The following is a 24079-nucleotide window of genomic DNA, read 5'->3' as shown; positions in this document are numbered from 1 at the left end:
AGTCTCCGGCTGGTCTACTCTGCTGCAGGTCCCGCTCGGCAGTCACCATCATGGCTGTGTTGCTGATGCGCTTCTTCACGCTGCTCGTCAACGTGCTGTGTTTGCCCATGCACCTGATCCACGCTCTCGGCCTGTACTCGGTCTACAAACGCGTCTTTCCGATATGTCTGTACCGGCTTTCTGTCACGTACAACAAGAAGATGCACGACAAGAAGAAGGAGCTGTTCCGCAGCCTGTCGGAGTTCGTGCCTTCGGGCAAACAGCAGCTCACGCTCCTGGAGATCGGCTGCGGCACCGGGACTAATTTCCAGTACTACCCGTCCGGCTGCAGGGTGATCTGCACCGACCCAAACCCGCACTTCCAGAAATACCTGGACCAGTCCATGTCCGAGAACGAGCACCTGACGTACGACAGGTTCGTGGTGGCGTCGGGGGAGGACATGGGGTCAGTCGAGGACGCATCGGTAGACGCTGTTGTCTGCACCCTGGTGCTCTGCTCTGTCAACAACATACCGCAAACTCTGCGAGAGGCGCACCGGGTCCTGCGGCCAGTAAGTTGTTTAATCCTCTGCCCCGGTGCTACTGGGGGGGAAAAAAATACCTAACACGTGTTTTCCCCAACAAATAACGCACCAATATTGTTGTTAAATGTATCATACTATGCAGGCTACTGTTGGTCTAATCTAATAATAGCTCGACGACCACAGTGCAACATGTGAATTAATCCCTCACTATTGTTCACCAACTCGCCAAACAAAGAGCCCTCTGTTTATGTGACATCTGCTTTTACACTTTACAAAGCTGTTTATATTCAAGACTGAGAAGAAAACAACATAGGAGGTTAAAAAATAATAATAATTGAACCTAAAATTACTGATGGAACAAGAACATTATATAACTTAAACATTTTTGGCTCATCCTGTTCAAGTTTTTTTTTTTTTTTTTTAAGAAGAAATAAAATAATGTGAATGATGGCTATCTTTACATTGTAAAGAAAGTTACATAAAAAAATAAATCCATTAGATTTAAAAAAGAAAAGGTAGAGTACCCCTTTAGTGCTCAGATCCTCTTGTGAAATAATGGTGGAAATATTCAAACCAATATTTGACCCAAAAAAAGGACTCCCATATTTTATAAAAATCATAATTTCTGCTTTGTAGCCTACACTTAAAATAATCCACGACAACATATTAACCCTTGGCCACTGTAACTTAAATTGACCTTTTACCTGTGGTCTGTTTTGATATAGAAGATACAAAGGGTCACCAATATATTTGATTTTTGTGCATACATAAGTGTAAAAAACCAAAAAAGTGGCCCATATGTCAAAGATGTGTTTGAGGTAGTTTAAAGCAAATGTTGATATCACTGTTTGTTCACCAGATAACTTTACTCAGCAGCTGTAGAATATCACACTCACTATTTAGATTAACTGAGGGAACAGTTAAAGTGAGTTCAAGTTTCTTTTTTAGAAATACTTACTACTACTACTACTACTACTACTACTACTACTACTACTATAAAGAAGCAGAGATTTCACCTTAACCGGATGGGGAAAAAGAAATATTCAATTTAGTTGAAGTCTTCTAACATTTTGTCCCCAGGTTTGTCAGGAAAAATATATATTGTCATTTTTAAGGATTTCTTTATTGAGTTTTCATGATGTCCTGCAGGGTGGAGCCTTCTTCTTCTTGGAGCATGTTGTTGCCGACGCCTCCACCTGGGCCTTCTTCTTCCAGCACGTTCTGCAGCCTGCCTGGTTCTACTTCGGCGACGGCTGCGAGGTCACCCGTGACACGTGGAAACATCTGGAGGCAGCTGGATTCACCGACCTGAAACTGAGACACATCGACGCTCCGCTCGTGTTCCTCATCAAACCACACATCGTAGGCTACGCTGTCAAATAGATGCTGTCCCGTTGGCTTCCTACTAACTAGTGTGTTTGTGTATATGCCAATCACTAAATGCCTCTCCCTATGTCACATGATTTAATCACCAGTGATAGAGATATATTAACACAAGTCACTTTGATACTAGCTTGATATTTAGTGAAGGAAAAACTGACGTTAAACGTTGAATAAGCACCTTATACTAACGGCCAATGAATCTAATTTTGTACTCGTGTTGAAAACATGTTGATGGTTGTTGGATCGTCGTCCTCTGCTCCTCGCCGCTAAGCTGCTTGCTGATTGATCAGTGTCATACTGCCATAGAAAAGTTCTCTGTGCTACTGGTGTAGTGACAGTGTTTTAGACTGCCTTTTGATCTGACACCAATAAATATTTTGTTGTGATTAAATAGATCCTCTGGAGTTTTTATTATTATTGGACAAACATTGAGGCTAAATTGGGGGGGGCGGGGGCTTGTTGGACTTGTTCTGGGTGGTTTTCTCAATTCAGTTCAGGTTTACCTCAAACATTTTCAAATAAAGTAACTTTTTTTGATAGATCTGTGTCTTTGGATTATAAAACATTAAAAAAAACGTTCTCTTTTTTTAATCGGGTTGCTAAGGAGTAGATGACAGACAAATATTTGTATGTCCCTTCTGACAAGAATCACTTTTTCATTGAATTTAAAACAAAAATTGCAATAAACCTAATTTCTTTTAACCAAAACAATACAAAAATCTGAAAAAATACATCAGTTATTTATGAAATAGCAATATTTTATCATGTCCCCCAGTTTTGTTCAACCCTCTAACAACATACCAATTTCCCTAAACTAATGAAGTGACATCACTTAAATCTTTTGAAGAACACACTGTAAAGAGAAGAAAGTGTTAACATCTTTTCTTACATATATTTAATTGCTTATTTATTGCAAGATTGACATCATTAAGCTCAACCTTTCAACTCCTTTACATAAATAAATGATAGTTAACAACTGTTTGAAACAAACAATAGTGTTGAAAAATATTATGCTTTCATGATTTCAAGTCATGTGGTGATCCTTGCCTTGGCTAATTATGGTCTTATGGCTACTTTTAGTCAAAATCTTCAACCCTGTAACAAAAAAACATTGAGAGGGCTGAGTCATTGTTGAAAGTGTTTTTCAAAAATCTGACAAACCAAAGTGCACTGAATTCAGACAGTCACCCTCTGACATTTGTCTACTGGCGCCTCCGTGTGGTGAAACCACACACACAGCTCAGGTATTAACAGTGTAATCTGTTGATCTTCTAAAGTCTCTGTCTGTAAAACTAAAAAGCTCTTCTCAGACTCTGAGGTTTCAAACATGAAGCCTTTCCTCATGAAGCTGTGCAGACTGCTCTGCTGTGCGGTGGCTCTGCCCCTGCAGCTGCTGCACGCCGCCGGCCTGCTGCGGCCCTACAAGCGGCTGTTCCCGCTGCTGGCCTACAACATCACCTTCTCCTACAACCACAACATGCACCAGCTGAAGAGAGAGCTGTTCAGGAGCGTGTGCAGGTTTACGGGCAGCGACGGGACACTGCGGCTGCTGGAGGTACCTTTACTGTACTTGTACTTTTTTCATGTACTTTTTATTATATATAACCTCTGCAAGAATCATATATCTCGTATTAGCATAGGACTATTTATAATGTAACCTCCGCCAGAATCATGTTTCGCCTAGAATCACGTATCTTGCCTTATTTAAGTAATTACAATATAACCATTGTCAGAATCACCTCTTGGAAACAATACTGTTTATGAGCATAGTGGCGGCTGGTGACTGAAAAAATAGGGGAGGACAGTCCAAGGCGTCATGTTATTTCATACTAGTTGACTACTTATCCCTACTTTCTTATATTCAATGAAAATTAAACAGTAAAACAATGTCTTACAAGATTTCTTAAAAACAAGATCATTTTATTCAATCTTACTGTTTTCAGATTAACACAGGCCTAATGAAAAAGACAGAGCCTTTATCATGGATGTGGGATGTAAAAAAAAGAGGAAAAAAAAAGCAGGCCACTGTTCTGTTATGTCACAGTGGGGATTTCACACCATCTGATTTAAAATGGAAAAACAAAAACCATGAAAATCTCGGGGTGTTTTTGTGATTATGTGGGTGTGGGGGGGTTGTGGGATAGAGCATGTCTTTGTTGTTTGTTATTGATTGTTGGGTCCCCTATTTATAAGCAGTTTCTGCTTCCCTGGGGTTCCCTTTCATGTACATCTGTCGTAATTGCAAATCTGTAATATATTCTCTCCTACAAAGTAGGCTATATGAATAAAAATATCTGAATGTGAATCTGAGGTCGGCTGTGGCAGCGGAGCCAACTTCCAGTTCTACCCGGACGGCTGCACCGTGCTCTGCACCGACCCCAACCCGCACTTCCTCAGCTACCTGCGCAGGAGCATGGACGCAAACACACACCTGACGTACGACGCGTTTGTGGTGGCGCGCGGAGAGGACATGAAGGACGTGGGGGACGAGTCCGTGGACGTGGTTGTCTGCACCCTGGTGCTCTGCTCTGTGCAGGACGTGAGGCAGGTGCTGCAGGAGATCCGACGGGTCCTCAAGACGGTGAGTATGATGTGCTGCCTTCACGAGCTGTTGGAAATATGTGTGACCTCACAGGAATGACCCCAGAGAGCTTAAAGGGATAGTTCAACATTTTGGTAAAACTGGCCCATTGCCATAATCCCTATAATAGTCATAGCAGTAGGTTCGTTACCTTTAATTGTCGGTGCAAGCTGTTTTTAGAACGGCGGAGCAGAGCCGTGAGCTGCTCAGAGCTACGCTACGGAGGCTCATGGGATTTCTTGGTTTCCCTCATCAAACTCATCAAATACACAATCCAACAACTCCAAAACGCTTTCGTGGACAAGTTGTGACCTGCACATTCACCACGCTATGAGATAATAACATAATGTTACAAAACTGAGCCGTTTTCGAGGTAAATGCAGAGACTGCTTGATGAAAAACTGTCCCTGAAGGCAACGCGCATCAGCAGTTTTGCATGAATTTCCCTCTAAAACAACTCTGTCTGGTAACGTTGTGTTATTATCTCATAGCGTGGTGAATGTGCAGGTCACAACTTGTCCACGTCAGCATGTTGAACTATCCCTTTAAACATTTCTACTGCTCTTTTCTTTCTTTCTTTCTTTCTTTCTTTCTTTCTTTTCAGACATATATTCAGGGCTCCAAACTGCTCCTAAATGGGCCTAAAATTTGAGACATAAATGTACATTTTTCATCTACTTGCACATGTGCAACCAGTAAATTTGCTGTTTTTTGTTTTGTTTTGTTTTTTAACACTCAAAGAATCAGGAATCTGTCATTACAGGTGACAGGCCAAGGTGTATGAGGATCATGAATAAAAAGGAAATGTGAAAATTTGCTTTGCAAGTTGATTTGTGACTCTAAATTCTCTGTTTGCGCTCCTAAAAAAGTTAGTCTGGAGCTCTGATATTTATTGGTTTTTGTATTTATACATTAACATCCAACACAAAAAACAAAAACAATACAATACATAAATGAATGAAACAGTATAGCGTACATTCCCCACAGTAAAATTAAACATTTTCTCAGTTCCAGAAACATCTTCCAAAATGTTATGAAATTCAGAAGCCTGCTTTCTAATATAGGTCAGTTTATCGATACAAAGGTCCAACTTGATGTTAAGTTGTTTAACCAGTGGTCAAAAGAGGGACAGCCAACATTCTTCCAACATTGTGCAATAGAGCATTTGGCGTGTTTTCTAATTATAAAGTCAATTCCCACAGCACGCAGCGTGTCCATACAGCACAGAGCCAGAGCTAAAGCACTCTGACTCTTTGACTGGACATGTCTATTTAAAAAAACACATGGATTATGTGACTTAACTATATTTTGGCACATGGCCCTTCAACAAATAAGGGCCACAAGATAAGGCAGGACCCACCCTGGTGGAGTTTGCATGTTCAGCTGCACAAAATCCTTCAGCCGGTCCCTAAAAACAAACTGACAGGCAGTGAACTGGGGCATCGAGAGGCTCTGAGGATCTGTGGCTGTTTCTGAATGGTTGGTTGTCAACGCTGGCACATGGGCAAACATGTGAGTGGGGGGGGCAATACAGATTTTGGACAGTGGGGACTTAAGTGGGGATCTGATTTCCTCACCGTCTTGTTAAAGCCTAAACTGGTTGGATGGGTTTTTTCTGGTTACTTATGACCTGAAGCCAAAGTAAAAATTAAACTCTTTCCCTTCCCTGGCCTGGTTGAGAGGATGAGCTGTCCTCCAAAATGAAACAAGATACCAGATCAGTCCCACTACAGTTGTCATATTACAGAAATTATTGTCCTTTACAAAGTAGACAGACACAGTGCTTTATGATTTTAGAATTATAATAAGTTTTTCTTTTATGACTTTTTAAACATGGTTTTATATATTACAGTAAGCGTTTATAATGTGTGGAGGACTCTCTGGAGATGCTATGTCACACAGAGAGACTGAAGGATGCATTTTGGTTTACACTGATTACATTAAGCCTCTAGGTTTCTCTGCTTTCTGATACTTGTTCTATTTTCCAGTCAGAAATTGGAAGGATCAAAATAAAGCACGTAAACACACTGATGGCACTTACTTCACTTTTCACTTTTCCTCTTCCAGTTTTTTAAAATATAGTTTTATCTATTTTAATTTTTACGTTTAAATTGTTTTTTAAATTGCTTGTATGCATGATTATCATGCAATTGACAGACATTGTTGAAGGTGTGTTTATAAATCACTGTGGCCTTGCACATTTTGAGACGTTTCAAATAAAAACATGAATATATGAACCTGTGTATGATGGGTGGCACTAGGCCCAGTTTAGTATAAAACACAACTTTATACAAAGTATAGTATAGTATATAGTAGTATACTGTAGGGCAGAGGTGTCATGAGACAGACAAAGGGCCAAAATTAAAAACACTTAAGTATGTTGTAGGGGCCAGACATGAAAACTGTACTGTGATGTAAGAAAATAACAGAACAAAACAAAACAAAACAAAACAAAACAAAACACACAGCCTACAGTATATTTAGCCTGGTTTTCTGTCCTGTGCCATTTTGTCCACACCAGAAACTTGGCATCTTTTCTTGGCTGTAAGTTCATGTTGTATGTTTGGGGTTAAGAAAACATGCACCGATAATGAACCTACTGCTATGACTATAGGGATTATGGTGAGAGTAGAATTTGCTAAAATGTTGAATTATCCCTTCAGTAATAGAAATATGACATTTTCTCATAGCCACATAAAATTGTATCGCAGGTCTGATCTGGGTCGGGGGTCCCTGCTCCATCTCTCCATCAGTTTGAGGACCTCTGCTCTAAACCAATAGCAGGACGTTAAATCCAGCCGATGCACATACATACAGTAGTTACAAAGTGACAGGTGCCTGATTTGATTTGAAGTGCAGTCATGTGGTTTAACCAGCTCTGCCTCTGTGTCTTTCAGGGTGGAGCCTTCTACTTTCTGGAGCATGTGGTCTCAGATCCGTCCTCCTGGATCTACTTCTGTCAGTACGTGTTCGAACCTCTGTGGTTCTACCTCGGAGACGGGTGCATGGTCACCAGGGCGACGTGGAAAGACCTGGAGGACGCTGGTTTTTCTGAACTTCACCTAAAACAAATCGAGGCTCCAGAAGTCACTTTAATGATCAGACCACACATCATGGGATACTGCATTAAGTGACTGGCTGCACATTAAAGGAATAGTTTTTTTTTTAAAGTATATTTTTTGGGCTTTTATGCCTTTATAGATAGTACAGTTGAGACAGACAGGAAATGGGGAGGCAGAGAGAGGGGGGATGACATGCAGCAAATGGCGCCCGACGCGGGACTCGAACCGGGGCCGACCGCAGCGAGGACTGTGCCTCTATACATGGGGCGCCCGCTCTAACCACTACGCCACGCGACGCCCCGCATTAAAGGAATAGTTAACCAAAAAATGAAAATTATTCAGTCATTAGTGACTCATCCTCATGCTGATCAATACTCCGGAGTAGTTTGTTATTACTCAAAGTGCACCTGGAGACCCGGGAGGCCGGCTTCTAGTCCAACCAAAACTTTATATGAGAGGACGGACACAAAAACGTCCATAAAACTACACAAAAACCATTTAATATTCCTCCACACTGCTCGTCCACTGCAATCCAAGTGTCCTGAAGGGAGATAGTCCAGAGTTTACTGGAAACAACATAATTTAGGACATACGGAGGAATATTAAATGGTTTTTGTGTTGGGCCCTATTGACTCTTGTTAGACTACGAACCGGCCTCCTGGGTCTCCAGATGCACTTTGAGGAATAAAAAACTACTCCGGAGTATTCATCAGCATGAGGATGAGTCACTAATGACTGAATAATTTTCATTTTTTGGTGAACTATTCCTTTAAGATTAATATGGTAAATTTATTTTATCCTGTGTACTGTATACAGTATTTTCACTACAACTTTAGTCATTACGAGGTATGTATATATTTTACTTCCTGCCTTATATTCTTGTGTCGGATTATGTTCCCAATTACAGCGAACAAAACATTTTTCATGTTGAGTGAAAATATATTTATTTTCTTACAGAATCAGCAACATTTCATACACAGTTTGTTCTTCTTCCCCGCCCCTCCCAAGATGTACTTAATAAATATTACCTGGACACTGTGCTTTTTTTTTTTCCCTGATTGTCTAAGTAACTGCCAAGAAACAACCGAACAAACCACCCTCAATGTCATCTTTTCTGTTACCCTTTATATTCCATTGCACAAAAATAAGGAATGACAATTGTAATGGGAGAAATGAAGGGGGGGGGGGACTGCTGGTTCACAAAATAAAAAGGAATTATGTATGTGTGTGTGTGTGTGTGTAGTCATTAAAACAGTCATAAAACCTGCAGATGCTGTTGGGGAAGAAGGAAAAAAAAAAAAAAAAACATCCCAACAGCAACATCTTTAAAAACGAGAGAAAAGAAGAAGGGATACATTTAGAAACTGAGCTCACAATTTCAAACCTCCCTGTATTAAAATGTACACAACTATAAATGTTATAGCATTAGCAAATTTCTTTTTTCTTTTTAAAAAACATCAGGTGGAAAACTGCCAATTTCTCTCCCTCTCTCTCTCTTTTTGTTTGTTTTATTTGTTGAGTAAATCTCACTGCGATCATAAGTCACTTTTATATCAAACAGAGTAAAAAAAAAAACACCGGAGGATCTCAGCCTGAAATGAAGTGTTCCCAGAAACCCCGACATGTCCACACGGCTGAGCTGCTCCGCCGCCGCTGCCACATTACGTCTCCGTCCTCCACCTGTATTCAAGCAGGTTATCCTGTCTTCACACAATAAAGGTCCTTTAACGTTTTCAGTTCTTCGATCAGGGTCTTGTTTTGGTTCTCGAGAACAGCTACACGATTTTCCAGGCATTTAACGTATTCCTTTTTTTTCCGTCGACATTCTCGGGCCGCCTCTCTGAAAGAGGGAAACAAAGTGCAAGTTAGACCGACTGATGTGTGTTTATATTAAAGGGATAGTTCAACATTTTGGCAAATTGGCCCAGCAGTAGGTTCGTTACCTATGAGATAATAACAGAACGTTACCAGACAGAGTTGTTTTAGAGGGAAATGCAGAGACTGCTTGCTGAAAAACTGCCCCTGAAGGCAACGTGCATCAGCGGTTTTTCATGAATTTCCCTCTAAAACAACTCTGGTAACGTTCTGTTATTATCTCATAGCGTGGTGAATGTGCAGGTCACAACTTGTCCACCAGAGCGTTTTGGAGTTGTGGGATTGTGTATTTGATGAGTTTGATGAGTTTGATGAGGGAAACCAAGAAATCTCATTAGCCTCCGTAGCGTACCAGCTCACGGCTCTGCTCCACCGTTCTAAAAACAGCTTGCACCGACAATTAAAGGTAATGAACCTACTGCTATGACTATAGGGATAATGGCAATGGGACAATTTGCCAAAATGTTGAACTATCTGTTTAAGTCACATATATAGGCTACTTCAACTTATATAATGTAAGTCTAGTTTGTTTCTGGTGTAATACTCCTACTGTGCATTGTTCAACTCTACAGAAGCTGATTGATGACCCGTCAATGACAAATCAGAGGCAACGCCCAGGGTGGAGCAGTGTGCTGTATTTGGATTTAAACTATGTAATCAACAAATATTTCAATTAGATACAACTTTTCTCTAAAGCATTTATTATAATCTACTAATTTCCAGCACATGTACCTGTTCTTTGCGAGCCTGATTTCTCTCTTCATTGTTGGGTCGTCAGATTTGCCTTGAGAGAGTCCCACAGGAGACGTCATGACTACAGTCTGAGGCAGCGAGCTGGACGTGGGCGCTGCACGGATCTGGTATGTCTGTACCTCACCTCCTGCACCTGAAAGAAACAATACATCAATTCATTAGCAAAAACACTTTTCCTTTTTTTGTTTTTGTAATTAAACTGATATTTTATGTGTCTGCTCAGCTCCTCTTACAAACCAACAACATAAACGTATAAAACTATTCATCAAATCAATCAAATCAAATAAACTTTATTTGTCCCACCAGGGGAAATTTGTCTTGGGCAAGGGAGTTGTAACAGCTGCCTTGTACATGTAAAACATCCATACACAGTACATAATACACAATAAAACATTAACAAAGGCAAACATATCCACGAGAAGAGAAAGAAAGAAAGTGTGAGGTGCAATAAATAGAATAAAATACTTATAATACAAGTTCAAATAAAAACATACTAAAAATTCATATAACTAATTCAGGTGAAGCTCATTGACTATGCCACGTTTTGCTTGTACCTTGTACAACAACCTGGTTGCTAGGCACCAGTATCTGCTGGCCGTCAGGTGTCTGGGCATACTGCAGGATGGTGTGGCCTTGCTGGGCTCCGCCGGAGTTCGCCATGGTGACGGCCTGCAGACCCTGAATGCCTTCGGACCCGGGAGTCGCCAGCTGGATCGTGCCATTTGCAGCTATGGTAACTAGAAAATGAAACCACACAGAGGAGAGCAGCGTTGAGAAAAAAATGCACAAGTCAGTACCACTTTTCAGAGATACAATTCAAAAGGACTGTTTCTGAGAATTTTAATGGACACTTAAAAGGGACAACGAGGAGTTTCTCCAGCAGCAGAACGAAAAATTCTGCGACAATAAAAAAGTCTCATATGGATGAATCTCCGTTACCACTTGTTAATGGGCCCATTTTCGATAAATATATCGTTTTGTCTCCATCGTTATTTTGTTATCATTAGTGGTGGCGGAAATGCTGGTCAAGCCGACCAGCGTTTTCCTTACTTTCGGTTTCATGGCGAGTCATGAGAATAACGCCGCCGAATCCCCGTTTATGGTCGGAACTACGACGGTATGTGATCGTCTTCGAACCTCTGACTTTAATTCTTGATGAATGAAAACATGTCTGTCTTGCGCCGGTCAAAGAATTTCACGGTGCGCGGAGGCTCATAAATGTAGTGTGAAAACGCTTCGCTTTTCCAAAACTCCTCGTTGTCCCTTTAAGCTAATATAGCAAAAGTGACACAAAACTATATAGTGTGTAATCATATGTAACAATCATAATTGTAAGAGCCATGATTTATAGTTGTAAAATAGATTGAGATTAAACCCCCAGTGTGTAACTTATTTGGCTTTTTATTAGCAAAAATCAATTACTGCTTTCATAAATACGTATTTCATTGAAGTGGAATCACAGCCGCATACAAAAGAAAGCTTTCTCGTACCTTAGAATGAGTTGTTACAAGCCGTTATGAATACATAAGTATTGTATGCACCGAACCGAGGCTGCCATGTTGCATTGCCATTTTTTACGTTGAGTGGCAGCGTGACCGTAGGTAACCACGGAAACTCAGCGGAGCTGTCGGCTCGGCCTGTTAAAACTGTCACCACTGTGTAGTGTGAGGAAGGACGGAGGCACTGGTGTTGCATTCAGGTGCAGTCAGGCAGACGGCCGTCGGCAAACCAACCGGATGTCATTTTACTCCACCAGAGAAAGACGGTAAAACGTGGGTCAGGTAAACAATACGACATCACCATGACAACATATTGTCACGCCTGTATTGTTTTGCCTCGTGCTGGCGGACCACTTGTTTACATAGACGCTTGTTTATCCTGTTACATGCAGCGTCTGTTGTCTGTCTGACGTCTGCCCCATTTCACGTGAATGCAACATCAAGAATATGTTCATATATGCAACCGCACCGCTAGATGGGGGGAATTCCTACACATTATACCTTTAAGGTTTTGAGTTTCATTATTTCATAGTTTGTATTTTTGGTCTATGTGATCTACATTATGTCTAGAGCGCTAGAATTTGAGTGGAAATTACGTCACCGACAGCTTCAGTTGGTCATGAAAGCTGTGAAAGGGAGCACATAGTTTTTCCACAGAGTAATGGATGGAAATTGATTTTTCTTTTAGCAAAATGTTGTTTTTGAAAACGAATATACGGTAACTCATTATTCAATCTAAGAAACCCAATAATTATGACAGATTTCCTTTAACCTGGTGCACAGAACATGGAAAAACCCACACTCTCACACTTTCATAAAGGGAGTATGTAGAAGGTCATACTGTATTGGCCGGTGCTGGTCTGGTAGACTGTGCTGGGTACTGTAACACATCCTGTGGTCACTGGGCTGACCTTTCCCTCAATGTGTGACACTTCCTCCGCTGACAGGTCATTTAGGATCTTTCTGCAAAGTGAGAAGAGGAAGGAAGGTTGATTGAAATACCATTCATCAAAAACTAACAGTGTATGTGTATGTTGTGTTTTGTTGTTTATGTTTTTTTACCTGTATGACGGCCGCCTCGCCAGTATTTCCCTGGTCTTTTGGGTTGCTGCTCCGCTGTCTGACGAGTCTTGTGAATCGTCACTATCTGAACCCTGGACCTGAAACGCAAGAAAGGTGGACTCACAGTGAGTGATTTTGTTAAAATGGCAATAAGCAGATGAATCGACAGCAGCTACTGGTTGGGTCTCTTACCTGTACAGTCTGCACCTGAGGAGACTGAATGACTGACGACTGCGCAGACTGGATCACTCCCTGAACCTGAAACTGACCCCCTGGCAGTTGTACAACAGTGACCGACGACCCACCCAGTGACATCTACAAAAAATAAAATAAAATAAAAATTTCAAACAGTGTACATCAGGTCATTATTATTGCTTGTACAACAAGCATGGGCAGTGAAACTTTTAATTTTGGGTTTGAGGGTGAATTCACTCAATGCGCAAAACAGATTTACCCACTGTGGTGTCCAGACATGGAAGTGGTTTTGGTTTTATGCTGTTGCCACCACTTCAATACAATAACAGTCAATACAATTTTGCTTTTGCTACTCAGAAAACTTTTTTTTTTTTTTTTTTAAATCCAACAGTACGATGCCCCAGTTACTTTGGAAAATCTACAGGCCTCAGTCTCCACTGGATCTACATTCCCTGTGTTTACATGAGAAACATAACCCACTTCTCTGCCTGTGTAGTGGGTTGTGACTCCAATATGAACATCACATAAAGCCGCAAAACTCTGCAGGGCCAGATATTACAAAAAAAGACTCTACTTTTTTTTATATTTGGATGGACTGGTCTGGTTTGATAAAATGTAAGTAGTAAGTGTCTTGTCACAATGACTAAGCACAAGTTCATATGCCCTTTAATACAGTAGATAAAGTTGTGTTTACTTTTTTTTTTCTCCCTAGAGTGCTGACCTCATTGAAGCAAGCATTACTCTATATACTATAATTGTGCAATACAACGTCTGAAAGATAAGGTTTCAATTCAGGTTATTCTTATCTAACCTTTCCAGGTTAAGGTAAATAAGATAAGAGCTATGTGGAAGTCTTTTCGAATTTATGTGATGTTTCAATCCATATGACAATAGGAGTTTTGCAAACTTGCAATATATAAATAACAAATAAAACTGAAAATAACTTATATAGGCTACTGGTATACAAAAACATTTCTAGACTTTTGTGCACAAGCCATTGGTTGCAGATTACTTATTAATGTTTTTTTTGTTTTGTTTTTTTTAAGTTACCTGTTGGGCTATCTGTGAGAACTGAGAGGCTGTGATGGTAGTGGGAATGGTGGCAGTCTGTGACTCAGTGCCATTGCTGCCCTGCTGTACTTCTTCCATAGTAACTGGGAACAAATAAATCAGTATTAACTGGTTTTACAATGGCTCTCTGGTCTGACACAACAACAACAACAACAACAACAACAACAACAACTGTCTGTGGCGGTGGGGTGGCCTGACAGCTTATTCTGGGACTATTTTGTTTAAAGAAGAAAAGAAAAAAGAATAGAATAAAATAATAATATTACACGACCAGAGTTGAGCAGACTGGATCGGTTTTAAATCGCATTGAGGTGTCATATTTGATACCCAGTGCTTTGTTTTTAAACGTTACATGTCATCTTATCATGAAGCTGAACTAATACTCGACTTCCTTTTGGTTTGAATCGTGTGTTAGCCAATCCAACAAACGATAACACGGAGTTGCAGAACATAATTAGGCCCCAGAGCTACCGTGCTATAATAACGCCTTTTCATTTATTATTTAGCATTTAATTGCAACATTTAAACCAACTGATCGACTCATTCGGTTGAAAAACGTCCACAGTAGAAACGTAAAAGTTGCCTCATGAGTGCTAACCGACACACACAGAACGTTCGAGCTGGTAACCGTTGCTAACGTTCAGGTAAACGGGCGTTAAAGCCGTTCACAACAACCGCCTTTCGGAGCTGCAAACGCGGTAAGTTTCTCCCCTCCGATGCCCGGGGGAATGGATGGATGGATGGATGGATGGATGGATGGATGAGCTTTTGTCTCAATGAGCAAATACGTGCAACTCTGCCCGTGTTGTGCTCTGACAACTTATTCCCACTGTGGCCTGCCAGCTTGTTCATAGAGACTATTTTGTTTAAAATAAATATTACTCTAATGTAACACAACCAGAGTGGAGCAGATCGGAGCGGTTTCAAATCACAGTTTCGTGTTTTTGAGTTAGATAACCAGTGCTTTGTTTAAAAAAAAAAGTTAAACATGTGATTATAAAGCTGAACTAAAACTCCACTTCCTTTTTGGTTTGAATCGTGTTAGCCAATCCAACTAACGATAACATGGAGTTACGGAACATAGCTAAGTTAGGCCCCACAGTCTGCTGCTATTAACGTCTTTTCATTTATTATTTAACATTTAATTGCTAAATTGAATCGACTCATTCAGTGGAAAAAACGTTCAGAGTAGAAATGTAAAAGTTGTCTCGTTGAGTGCTAACACACATAGAACGTTCGAGCTCGCGAATGTAACCGTTGCTAGTTAACGGTTGCTAACGTTCCAGTTAAACGGACGTTAAAACCAGTTTAAACCGTTCACAACAACCGCTTTTCGAAGCTGCAAACGCGGTAAGTTTCGCCACTCCGATGCCCGGGGGATGGATGGATGAGCTTTTGTCTCAATGAGCAAATATGTGTAACTCTGTCACTGGCACGCAAGTTACCGCGTCAATAGACGTCAGCGATACGGGGAGCCATTAAGCTAACTACACCTTCCCTCTTCGTATAACGGCGAGGAGTTGACGAAGCAACAGCCGCCGCCATTACCGCCGCAGCGCAGCAGAAAGAGCCAGCCGAGCCGAGGCACCGAAGTGACGCCAGTCCGACCCCAAATTTACCTTTTTCAAAAGCCGCGGACCTGCTCTCGTTCACAGCGTGGGCTTCGTTCAACTCGCGCGTATACTTTGACACAAGAAATACCTCGGGAAAAGTTACTTAGCAGCGACTGCTAACAGCTAAAAATACAAAGATGTCAGCTAAAAAAAAAAATAGCTGACCACTTTTTTCCCAAAGGAAATGGGCGGCGCTGTTCGCAAAGCCGCATTATGTAATAGTTTCTCCAGGCTTTGTGATTGGTGAAGAACACAGAGCTCGAGCAACTGGTGGATACACACTCAGCCTGACACAGTTTGGGTTTGATAACTTCCCTACAACCGAAACTATTTTACTTCTGCATTTTATGCTTTTACTGTGAGATAATGGACTTTTTACTCCGCCATATGTATCTCAGTCCTTACAGAAGTTTACACAGGAACCATGACATTGTTATCAACCCCTAAAACTTGCATGAAATTAGCTTTGCACAGACCAGTGCAGTATGCAATATAAATATGCAACCATGCATTGGTTCTAAAATATTTTAATCCAACATAACACCAATAGAGGATATACTGCATAGACAGTTATCATACAAACTCTACACGTAGGCTATTACATTACACACACACACCCTCCACACTGCAATACTTTTCAGCCTGTGTGCAAGCAGCACTAATAATTTGCACAATAATTTAACTGTATCAATCTTTAGTCTATTCTATTGTGTATGAATCCAAAATTGTATATAGTATATGGGTATGTTTTGCACCACAATATTCTTTTTAGATTGATTATAACTTTTTTTAATTGTTATTTTATTGCTACTTTTTACTATTTTTGTACTTTTTGTGCTGTAAAGTTACCTTGACTGCTCTTGGCAATAAAAACATTTCTGATTTCTGATTTATATATTCTTCTGAAATAATTGGTACAAAACTGTATATAATTTCTCTTTTTTACATTTTATTTTTTATTACTTCTGCTACTGTAACAAGTAAATTCCTCATATTTGGGATCAATAAAAAGTCTCATCTTATCTTGTCTCAATACTTTTATTTTTGATTGCATTATGCAGTGTACTAACGCTCAACGCTTCCCCTTAGTTTTCAATCATTTCTATTCAGTTTGAAAATTAAATTGAAGAGATATGAAAAAGTCGAAGACTTGAAGTTGATGTTCTTGTGAAAAGGAAACTATATACATCACATAAGTTTTTTTTTTTACCAAATGTTGGGTCTTTTCAACACATGAATCTGTCCCTGAACAATGTTGAATAAATGTGACTGATTTATTATTTTACACATACTGTATCATAAAAAAAAAAAAACTTTTGATGTAACTTTGAATTCCCCATTGTGGCAATAATCTTTATTATTATTAACACATGAACAGACCCAGACACCTACAATGATTAAATGTTTTGTTTATTATGTATTACTTTTACATAAAGTATAAAACAAAGTACAACAAACCAAAATAGAAAATAAGTGACAAAAGTGGGAAGGGGTGTACCACCTTGGTTTTCTTAACTATACCAGTTAAAACACCTCTCTAGCATTAAAGATTCATCAGTGGATCACACCCTAATGGAGCAATTTAGATTTTTTTACCAAATAATTAATATACAACATATCAAGAGTGCATACACAAAATATTGAATAGAACAACTCAAGAGAGATGAATACAGTCTTAAGTACACTACTGGTTAAATTTCATCAGTTCTCTGTTCTTTGTTATTACAAAATGTATAAGCATGTATATTTAACCAGACTGTGCAAGCTATGAAATTAAATTGCACCGTCTTTGGGATTGCATAGGTGTAAGAACTCCGACGAAGAAAAAGAGTGGAAACCAAAGGAAGCCCTTGTGTTGACTTCCCAGCAAAAGCAGGTAGATGGTAGATGGACACTGGTAGCCGCCAGTCGTCCCTCTTTTTGCTCATCAAGATCCACAACGTCTACAAGGAAATTAGTTAGTTCTTTAAACAAACGTCTACATTTTAAGGGTAAAGTATCCACAGATTGCACCAAGGGACCGCCTGGTCCATCCCTGTGTTATGAGTTTAGTTCCCTGAATGTACAGTTTCATACATATCTATCTCCCCCAGCTGTGCCTCCAGGTGAGATGTGCCTCAAGCTGAATTATATGTGTATGTGTGTGTGTGCTTGGCTGAGTCATGCAAACACTCTGCTGCAAACATAGGATGCAATGTTAAGATGAAGTGCTGTTAGTCTTTTTTTTTTTTCTTATTCTTTTTTTTTTTTTTTTTTTACCTAGATAAACTCAAAACTGGGCAAAATCAAATGTAAAACATTATTAATAATATTAATAATATTATTATTTGCACAGTCCACACAGTAGAAACCTACTTAAAAAAAAAAAAAAAAGTACCACCAGTGCAAAGTGCAGTAATTCAATGGATCATATTCCTGTTTACCTTGAAAATGATTAAACATGTTCTTAATATTGTGTTTTGGCATGACTGAATGAATGTTACATGGGACAGTTGCAAAAGTCCAAAACAAACAAAATAAAAACTATTTACATTATTATGTTGACATTAAGGGTTCATCACTGAAATACAGAATCATCCAGTACAAAGAACCTATAAATTATGGCAAGGAGCACAAGGAAAGCACACGATTGCAGGAAACCAAATACATTTTGCAAATACATCTTCTTCTTTTCTTTTTTCCCCTCACACAATTGACTGTACCGTGCCAATCGAGGGATGTTTGTTGTTTCAGAAGTGGTCGGCTTCGTAAAAACTGCATTCACGAGTGCTTAGAAAATCCAGTGACTGAACAAAGGAAATGATCCAGATACATGATGACGACGACTACAGACCGACGGTACCAACGACGAGCCTGTTGGAGTTTAAAGTCGTTCTTTACAGAGTTACACAAACACAAAAACACACAGTGTCTAATGAACTCGGGAGTGTAGAGAGGAAGAGGAAAAAGGAAAAAGGGGCCAAACTCTCAAACACTGGCTCTACGATGCCGTACTAAACTGAGAGGGGAGGGTGGGTTGGGTGAATCTTTAACAATACAAAGTACAATGATGTAATGGATATTAGATGAACAGTTGGGGGGCTATTTAAATTTTTTTTTTTAACGATAAAATAACCTGGTAGCCTGAAAAACAGTCATGATATTGGTTTTAGCTTTCTCTCCTCACACCACACATTTGTATTTTTCCTGGTATTAACAGTGATAGCCCTCCTGGTAAACTCTCAAAGCCCCTCAAGCAAAGATTCCTCAGAATAATAGAAGCTCCTGCACCATACGTTATTATAATGCCTCATTGTTATAATAAAATAGACCATTCTTTTTTTTTTTTTTTGAGAAAGTGCAATGTTATATCTGTCCTGACTAAACAATGCTTTAAAGTTAGTTATTTTCACCCTCCGTAGTACAACAAATTCAAAAGTATTGACCAATCTTATTTACAATCTGCTTCCCTGCTGCTTCTATCAGCTCCCAGCTGAACTGTCCACAAACCATCAGCTGATAGAGACGAGCCAAGCTTTTGTACATTTATACAATTAAAAATATCTATACAGTAACATACAGTATCTAAAATACATGGAGGCCTTTTATAGGTACAGTACACAATATGGCCTCTTTTCCTCTTTTTACTTCAAACCCTTTGGATTTCTGTCAGGATTTATTTCCATTACTAGTCCAAACCGAAAAGGAGAAGAAACAGCCATTAATAATGGATTCATTAAAAATTAAGATAGGAATGTATGGCTGAAGTTTTATAAGGCAGGAAATATATATTTATATATATATATAAGGAAAATCTATTTGGCTTCGTCATCGTGGGACAAAATAACCGTTCTAAATTATGTGCACCGACTGAGACTAGCTACTAGTTTCAAGGTTTTTTTTTTTAACATGTGCCCTCCTTTGTTCTTCCATGTTAGTGCGACATGATGACACATGCATTTGTGTGCGTTAGTTTCAAAGCTGCATGTTATTTCAAGTGGTCGATTTGGGTTTAGTAGCTCTTTGAGTCTGTGTGTGGACACAAAAGGGAAAAGTGTTTCAAGATAAGAGGTTTCATGGTAACTAGAGAATAAGAAGATGGATTTTCACAAAGACATTAACATGGTATTTATATTCAAACTGTTCCTGTTGTGTGTGCCATTTGCCCCTTTTACCCCCCCCCACCCCACTCCCCCATTCCCCCCCAAAAAGTGCAACAGGGACTTTTTTTTTTCTTTGCCGTATGCAGCACATGTTGCATCAATCCCATTTGCAAAAGTCTTTCTATAAAACACAGTGAACAACTCCAAACATGGCAGATCCAATCACAGACATGCAGTGGCCGAGATATGCTGGTGACGTCACACAGGGCTGGGCAGCAGTTTATGTGTTTCATGCTTCTCATCCTCCTCCTCATCATCATCTTCATCATCTGCCAGGCCAGGAGTCATAACGTTGTGGACGATGGTGCAGAAGCATGTGGACGGCGGACCAACGGGGGGCCACATCACATGTTGTAGGCGACGTAGATGGGATCCAGCTGGTCGGCCAGGAAGGAGTCGCGGAGGTGCATGCGCTGCTTCTCCCCCCGGGAGTTGATGGGGATGACCCCGGGGTCCACGATCACCACCACCCCCACGATGAGGTGGTGCTCCTCCAGCACCACGTTGGTTATCAGAGGCACCAGGTCCAGGGCGTCCTGCTCCGAGCCGCACAGCTCCGACACCACCACCAGCAGGTTGGTCCATGTAAACACAGCACTGAGAGGGGACGAGTTTAGTTTTAGGGATTTAGGAACTAATTAACAGAAATTATTCATCACACAAAAGAAATTTGTTGGATTAGCCGCCTCCTCCAATCTGCCGTTCTATTTAAGAAACTTAAATGTACATTGTGTAGGAATTACTTCCATCTAGCGTTGCGGTTGTAGGCTATATCGCAAGCAACTCAATCGTATTTTTCATGCTGCATTCACCTGAAATCGGGCAGACGGCAGACAGACGACAGCCGCTCCACGTAACGGCATAAACAAGCCTCTATGTAAACATGTGGTCCGTCAGCACGAGGCAAAACAATACACGTGACAATATGTTGTCATGGCGATGTCGTATTGTTGACCTGACCCACGTTTTACCGGCTTTCTCTCGACTTCTGTCCTGTCAATACTGCACTAAATACACCATAAGTTGTTAGCACAAAGACTAACAACAGGTGTGCATAGCAATTACCAGAGTTAAAAGGGTAAATCAGCCTAAAACCACCTTTAATACTCACTTTAATCTATACCAAAACATTTCTATGGAGGTTTAAACAAACCATATTATATGATTATATAATATTTCTTCCTCCTTTAAGTCTTCTCTTAAGACTTATTTATTCACTAAGGCCTTCAACTCAGGTTGAGGAAGAGTCCTTGATAAACTTTCCTTGCTTTTGCTTTATGTTATGTCCCACATGTATGTAAAACTGTTTACATTTTATTTTTTACATGTACAGCACTTAGGCAGCTTCAGTTATTTTAAATGTGCTTTATAAATAAAGTTTGACTTGACTTGAGTTTGACTTACTGTCAGCTATCTATAGCTTCATATTGATGTATGCACATGGGAGTAGAATCAGTTTTCTATTAGTTTTTCAAATCAGCAACAAAAAAGCAAATATGTGTAGCCTATATGTTGTATATGAAATATGTCACACTTAATATTGTTGTTTATGTTTACCTAATTTACTTTTCTTTTGAAGAGAACATGAAATATTAAGTACTCCTGAGCTCTACAGATCAAACCCCTATTTAAATTGAATTAAATTAAATGTATGTATCATAATATACTTTCATCAGGGATCAGCTACAGCTCCCTGCGTGGATAACCAGTGTAGTTCATAGATCCTTTCTGTCTGCACTGTAGTGGCAGTTAACATTTTATATTGTTTCCTAAAAACACATCAATAAAAAGTGCCAGTGTCAGGTAGATAATGTGCATCGAGTGCGTCCTTCTCACCTCTCAGCGATACTGCGATGAGCCCGGGACACTGAGGTCTCGATGTCGATGGGATGATAACGCAGCCCTCGGAGCTCCAGGGTCTCGTCCAGTGAACCCACCACGAACAGAGCGTCATGTCGATCTGAGCACAGAGACTGTTATCTATCTGTCTGATAATAAATTCATTAACTGTGCTTTTGTTTTTTTTTCAGTCTGTTTTACCTCCGTTGGCCTCCAGCAGCTCCGTCCGCTTCACAAACCCCAGGTATCCAGTTCTGGCCCATAACGTCTGCGGGTCACCGAAGCTGAGCTTGGTGTTGAAGTGGTCGGCCTGCAGACTCTCCTCTCCGTAGATGGTGTAGTAGCCGCTGGCGTTGTGAGGACTGTTCACCCAGATCTAAGAAAACACACACACACACCGGGTCACTGCTGCGTTTGACGGGGAAAGAAACTTTGTGTTTTTTTTCTGCAACATCTTTACAAACATTACAATCACCTCTCCTAAATGAGAATCCCCGAGCGGGCCTCTGGTCTCAGGGTTCACAATTATCACCCGCACGCCTGGCAGGATCTGAAAATTAAAAATTTTAATTTAAAGGCACTTTAACTTTAACTTAAACACGTCATAAAGCAGCACAGGTATAAACGTAGGACTTCTCACCTTTCCAGACTCCATTAGAGGAAGACTTTGAGGAGCTCCTCTCTCCACCAGCCTCACTCTGACACGACACACACAAACAAACACACATATTAACATATATATACCTGAAGTTTAGATAATGAGTTTGGACACACCTTCTAATTCAATGTTTTTTCTTTATTTTCAATACCTTCTACATTGTACGTTCATACTGAAGACATCAAAACTATGAAGGAACACATAAGGAATTATATAGTAAACAAAAAAAGTGTTTAAAAAAAAGCTAAATGTGTTTTAGATTTTAGATTTTTAGAAGTATTAGACTTGTAGAGAAACTCCCACAAACATTTATTAAGCCAACGTTTTGGTCACATACCATAGGCACCTTGATGCCTTGAGAAGAAAGTGAAAAGAAAGTGTGCGGGAGTTTCCACTTAAGATTTTTAGAAGTAGCCACCTATTGCTTTGATGACAGCTTTTTGCAGACTTTTGATTCTGTCTTCAGCTTCATGAGGTCGTCACCTGCAACGGTTTTGAAGGAGTTCCCACTTTTGTGTTAACTATATAACTCCATATGTGTTCCTTCATAGTTTTAATGTCCTAAGTATGAATCTACAATGTAGAAAGTGATAAAAATAAAGAAAGAGCATTGAATGAGGAGGTGTGTCCAGACTTTTGACCTGTAGTGTAAATATATACTGTATATATATATATATATATGAATAGTGCTGAAAATACACAGTGCACCTACTGCAGTTCAGACAAACTGTGGGACTGAGTTACGACAACTAGTCTGTGAACTGAAGTGTCACCTCAGGACCGCTGCCACAGGTCAAAGGTCAGCAGTAATCCCCTGACTGAAGTAATCCACATGACCTCACCTGTCATGGCGGAGAGACTTCATGTCCACATACACTGTGCAGGGATCAGGACCGGTGGTTCCCTGTGACACACACAACACACACATATGATGTCAGATCTGAGGTTTACAGTGTGTGTGTCTGTGTTTGTTTGTGTGTGTGTGTGTGTTTGTGTGTGTGTGCAGCACCTGCAGGCAGACGGCCAGGTTCACCCTGGAGCCGAACGCCGTGCTGACAGCTCTGGGCGACAGACCGACGTCCTTAAACAGCTTGGAGAAGGAGTGTGAGAGGGCGAGACGAGGTCGTTCCTCCGCTATCACCACGCAGCTCCGCACGCACGACAGGTTCACACCACGAGCCTGAGACGCACACACACACACAAGTCATCATCAAACCAAATCAACGGGTCTCTTTATTTTGGAATGATAAATACTAGTGTCGTGGTCAAGACCGAGACCAAACCGAAGCAAGACCATTATGAAGACCATCACTGTATTCAGTATCAGTCCTCATAATAACCACGTGTCTTGATATTTACATTATTCCTCCTCAGCTACAAAGAAAAGATGATTTGATATAAAATCTAAACCATATTTAATGTAAACAAAGTTTGGATTGAACAGAAGAACACAGCACAGAACCTGCTGAAGTCTCCTCACACAAGTTCAGGTGGTTTAACACAAGCAGATACTTTAGTACAACTATTTAATTATCTTAAAGGAATAGTTCACCAAAAATGAAATTCGGTCATTAATGACTCACCCTCATGCTGATGAATATTCCAGAGTAGTTTTGTCCTGAAGGGATATAGTCCAGAGTTTACTGGAAACGACGTCATTTAGGACATTTTTACAGCCTAAACAGTCCTGTATTGAATTTGGGACTATCTCCCTTCAGGACACTTGGATTGCAGTGGACGAGCAGTGTGGAGGAATATTATATGGTTTTTGTGTAGTTTTATGGACGTTTTTGTGTCGGGCCCTATTACTCTCATATAAAGT

At 40.2% G+C, this 24079-nt stretch overlaps 4 protein-coding genes across 8 annotated transcripts in view; 2 read left to right on the top strand and 2 right to left on the bottom strand.

Annotated features, from left to right (window-relative positions):
- On the top strand, positions 1 to 2153 carry LOC146986765 (thiol S-methyltransferase TMT1A-like). The gene is made up of 2 exons (XM_085775558.1): positions 1 to 551; positions 1674 to 2153. Exons 1-2 carry the CDS (start codon positions 51 to 53, stop codon positions 1905 to 1907), a joined length of 735 nt encoding a protein of 244 aa, XP_085631684.1. The 5' UTR covers positions 1 to 50; the 3' UTR covers positions 1908 to 2153.
- A 1081-nt stretch (positions 2154 to 3234) lies between these two features.
- Positions 3235 to 7641, top strand: LOC146986764 (thiol S-methyltransferase TMT1B-like). Its single transcript, XM_085777960.1, has 3 exons — positions 3235 to 3462; positions 4219 to 4488; positions 7386 to 7641. The coding sequence occupies exons 1-3, from the start codon at positions 3235 to 3237 to the stop codon at positions 7620 to 7622; spliced, it is 735 nt and encodes a 244-aa protein (XP_085634086.1). The 3' UTR covers positions 7623 to 7641.
- An 827-nt stretch (positions 7642 to 8468) lies between these two features.
- On the bottom strand, positions 8469 to 15887 carry atf1 (activating transcription factor 1). Of its 4 annotated transcripts, none has more exons than XM_085775555.1 (8): positions 15625 to 15887; positions 13985 to 14088; positions 12932 to 13054; positions 12740 to 12837; positions 12519 to 12640; positions 10733 to 10915; positions 10158 to 10311; positions 8469 to 9390 (listed from the first exon to the last, which is right to left on the bottom strand). In XM_085775555.1, exons 2-8 carry the CDS (start codon positions 14081 to 14083, stop codon positions 9246 to 9248), a joined length of 924 nt encoding a protein of 307 aa, XP_085631681.1. In that variant the 5' UTR covers positions 14084 to 14088; positions 15625 to 15887; the 3' UTR covers positions 8469 to 9245. The 4 variants fall into 4 exon arrangements, with proteins under 4 accessions (XP_085631681.1, XP_085631679.1, XP_085631682.1 ...); XM_085775553.1 differs by having other exon boundaries at positions 13985 to 14090; positions 15628 to 15769; XM_085775556.1 differs by lacking the exon at positions 15625 to 15887 and adding an exon at positions 15451 to 15556.
- Positions 15888 to 17580: 1693 nt separating this feature from the next.
- The window catches only part of dip2bb (DIP2 acetate--CoA ligase B (putative)b), a 63586-nt gene continuing 57087 nt past the window's right edge, over positions 17581 to 24079 (bottom strand). For both annotated transcript variants that reach the window (XM_085775551.1, XM_085775552.1), the window contains 7 exons: positions 23267 to 23437; positions 23100 to 23161; positions 22240 to 22297; positions 22075 to 22149; positions 21801 to 21975; positions 21597 to 21720; positions 17581 to 20357 (listed from right to left, as the gene is read on the bottom strand). In XM_085775551.1, coding sequence (XP_085631677.1) covers positions 20105 to 20357; positions 21597 to 21720; positions 21801 to 21975; positions 22075 to 22149; positions 22240 to 22297; positions 23100 to 23161; positions 23267 to 23437 — 918 coding nt within the window. In that variant the 3' untranslated portion in view covers positions 17581 to 20104. The remainder of the gene's footprint in view (positions 20358 to 21596; positions 21721 to 21800; positions 21976 to 22074; positions 22150 to 22239; positions 22298 to 23099; positions 23162 to 23266; positions 23438 to 24079) is intronic.

This window comes from Trachurus japonicus, chromosome 5 (assembly GCF_045865225.1).
Source record: "Trachurus japonicus isolate A0001 chromosome 5, Traja_1.0".
Classification (NCBI taxonomy): domain Eukaryota; kingdom Metazoa; phylum Chordata; class Actinopteri; order Carangiformes; family Carangidae; genus Trachurus; species Trachurus japonicus.
Note: the sequence above shows the minus strand (reverse complement) of the source record. Positions and strands in the feature narration are given on the sequence as shown.

Excerpts from the sequence above, each read along its gene's own strand:
- LOC146986765 (XM_085775558.1), top strand. The coding sequence starts at position 51 with ATGGCTGTGTTGCTGATGCGCTTCTTCACGCTGCTCGTCAACGTGCTG. Across the intron at positions 552-1,673 it reads CGCACCGGGTCCTGCGGCCA|GGTGGAGCCTTCTTCTTCTT; the intron begins GTAAGTTGTTTA and ends GATGTCCTGCAG.
- LOC146986764 (XM_085777960.1), top strand. The coding sequence starts at position 3,235 with ATGAAGCCTTTCCTCATGAAGCTGTGCAGACTGCTCTGCTGTGCGGTG. Across the intron at positions 3,463-4,218 it reads GGACACTGCGGCTGCTGGAG|GTCGGCTGTGGCAGCGGAGC; the intron begins GTACCTTTACTG and ends TGTGAATCTGAG. Across the intron at positions 4,489-7,385 it reads TCCGACGGGTCCTCAAGACG|GGTGGAGCCTTCTACTTTCT; the intron begins GTGAGTATGATG and ends TGTGTCTTTCAG.
- atf1 (XM_085775555.1), bottom strand. The coding sequence starts at position 14,083 with ATGGAAGAAGTACAGCAGGGCAGCAATGGCACTGAGTCACAGACTGCC. Across the intron at positions 10,916-12,518 it reads GACCAGCACCGGCCAATACA|TTACCATAGCTGCAAATGGC; the intron begins GTATGACCTTCT and ends TTCATTTTCTAG. Across the intron at positions 9,391-10,157 it reads ATCAGGCTCGCAAAGAACAG|AGAGGCGGCCCGAGAATGTC; the intron begins GTACATGTGCTG and ends TCCCTCTTTCAG.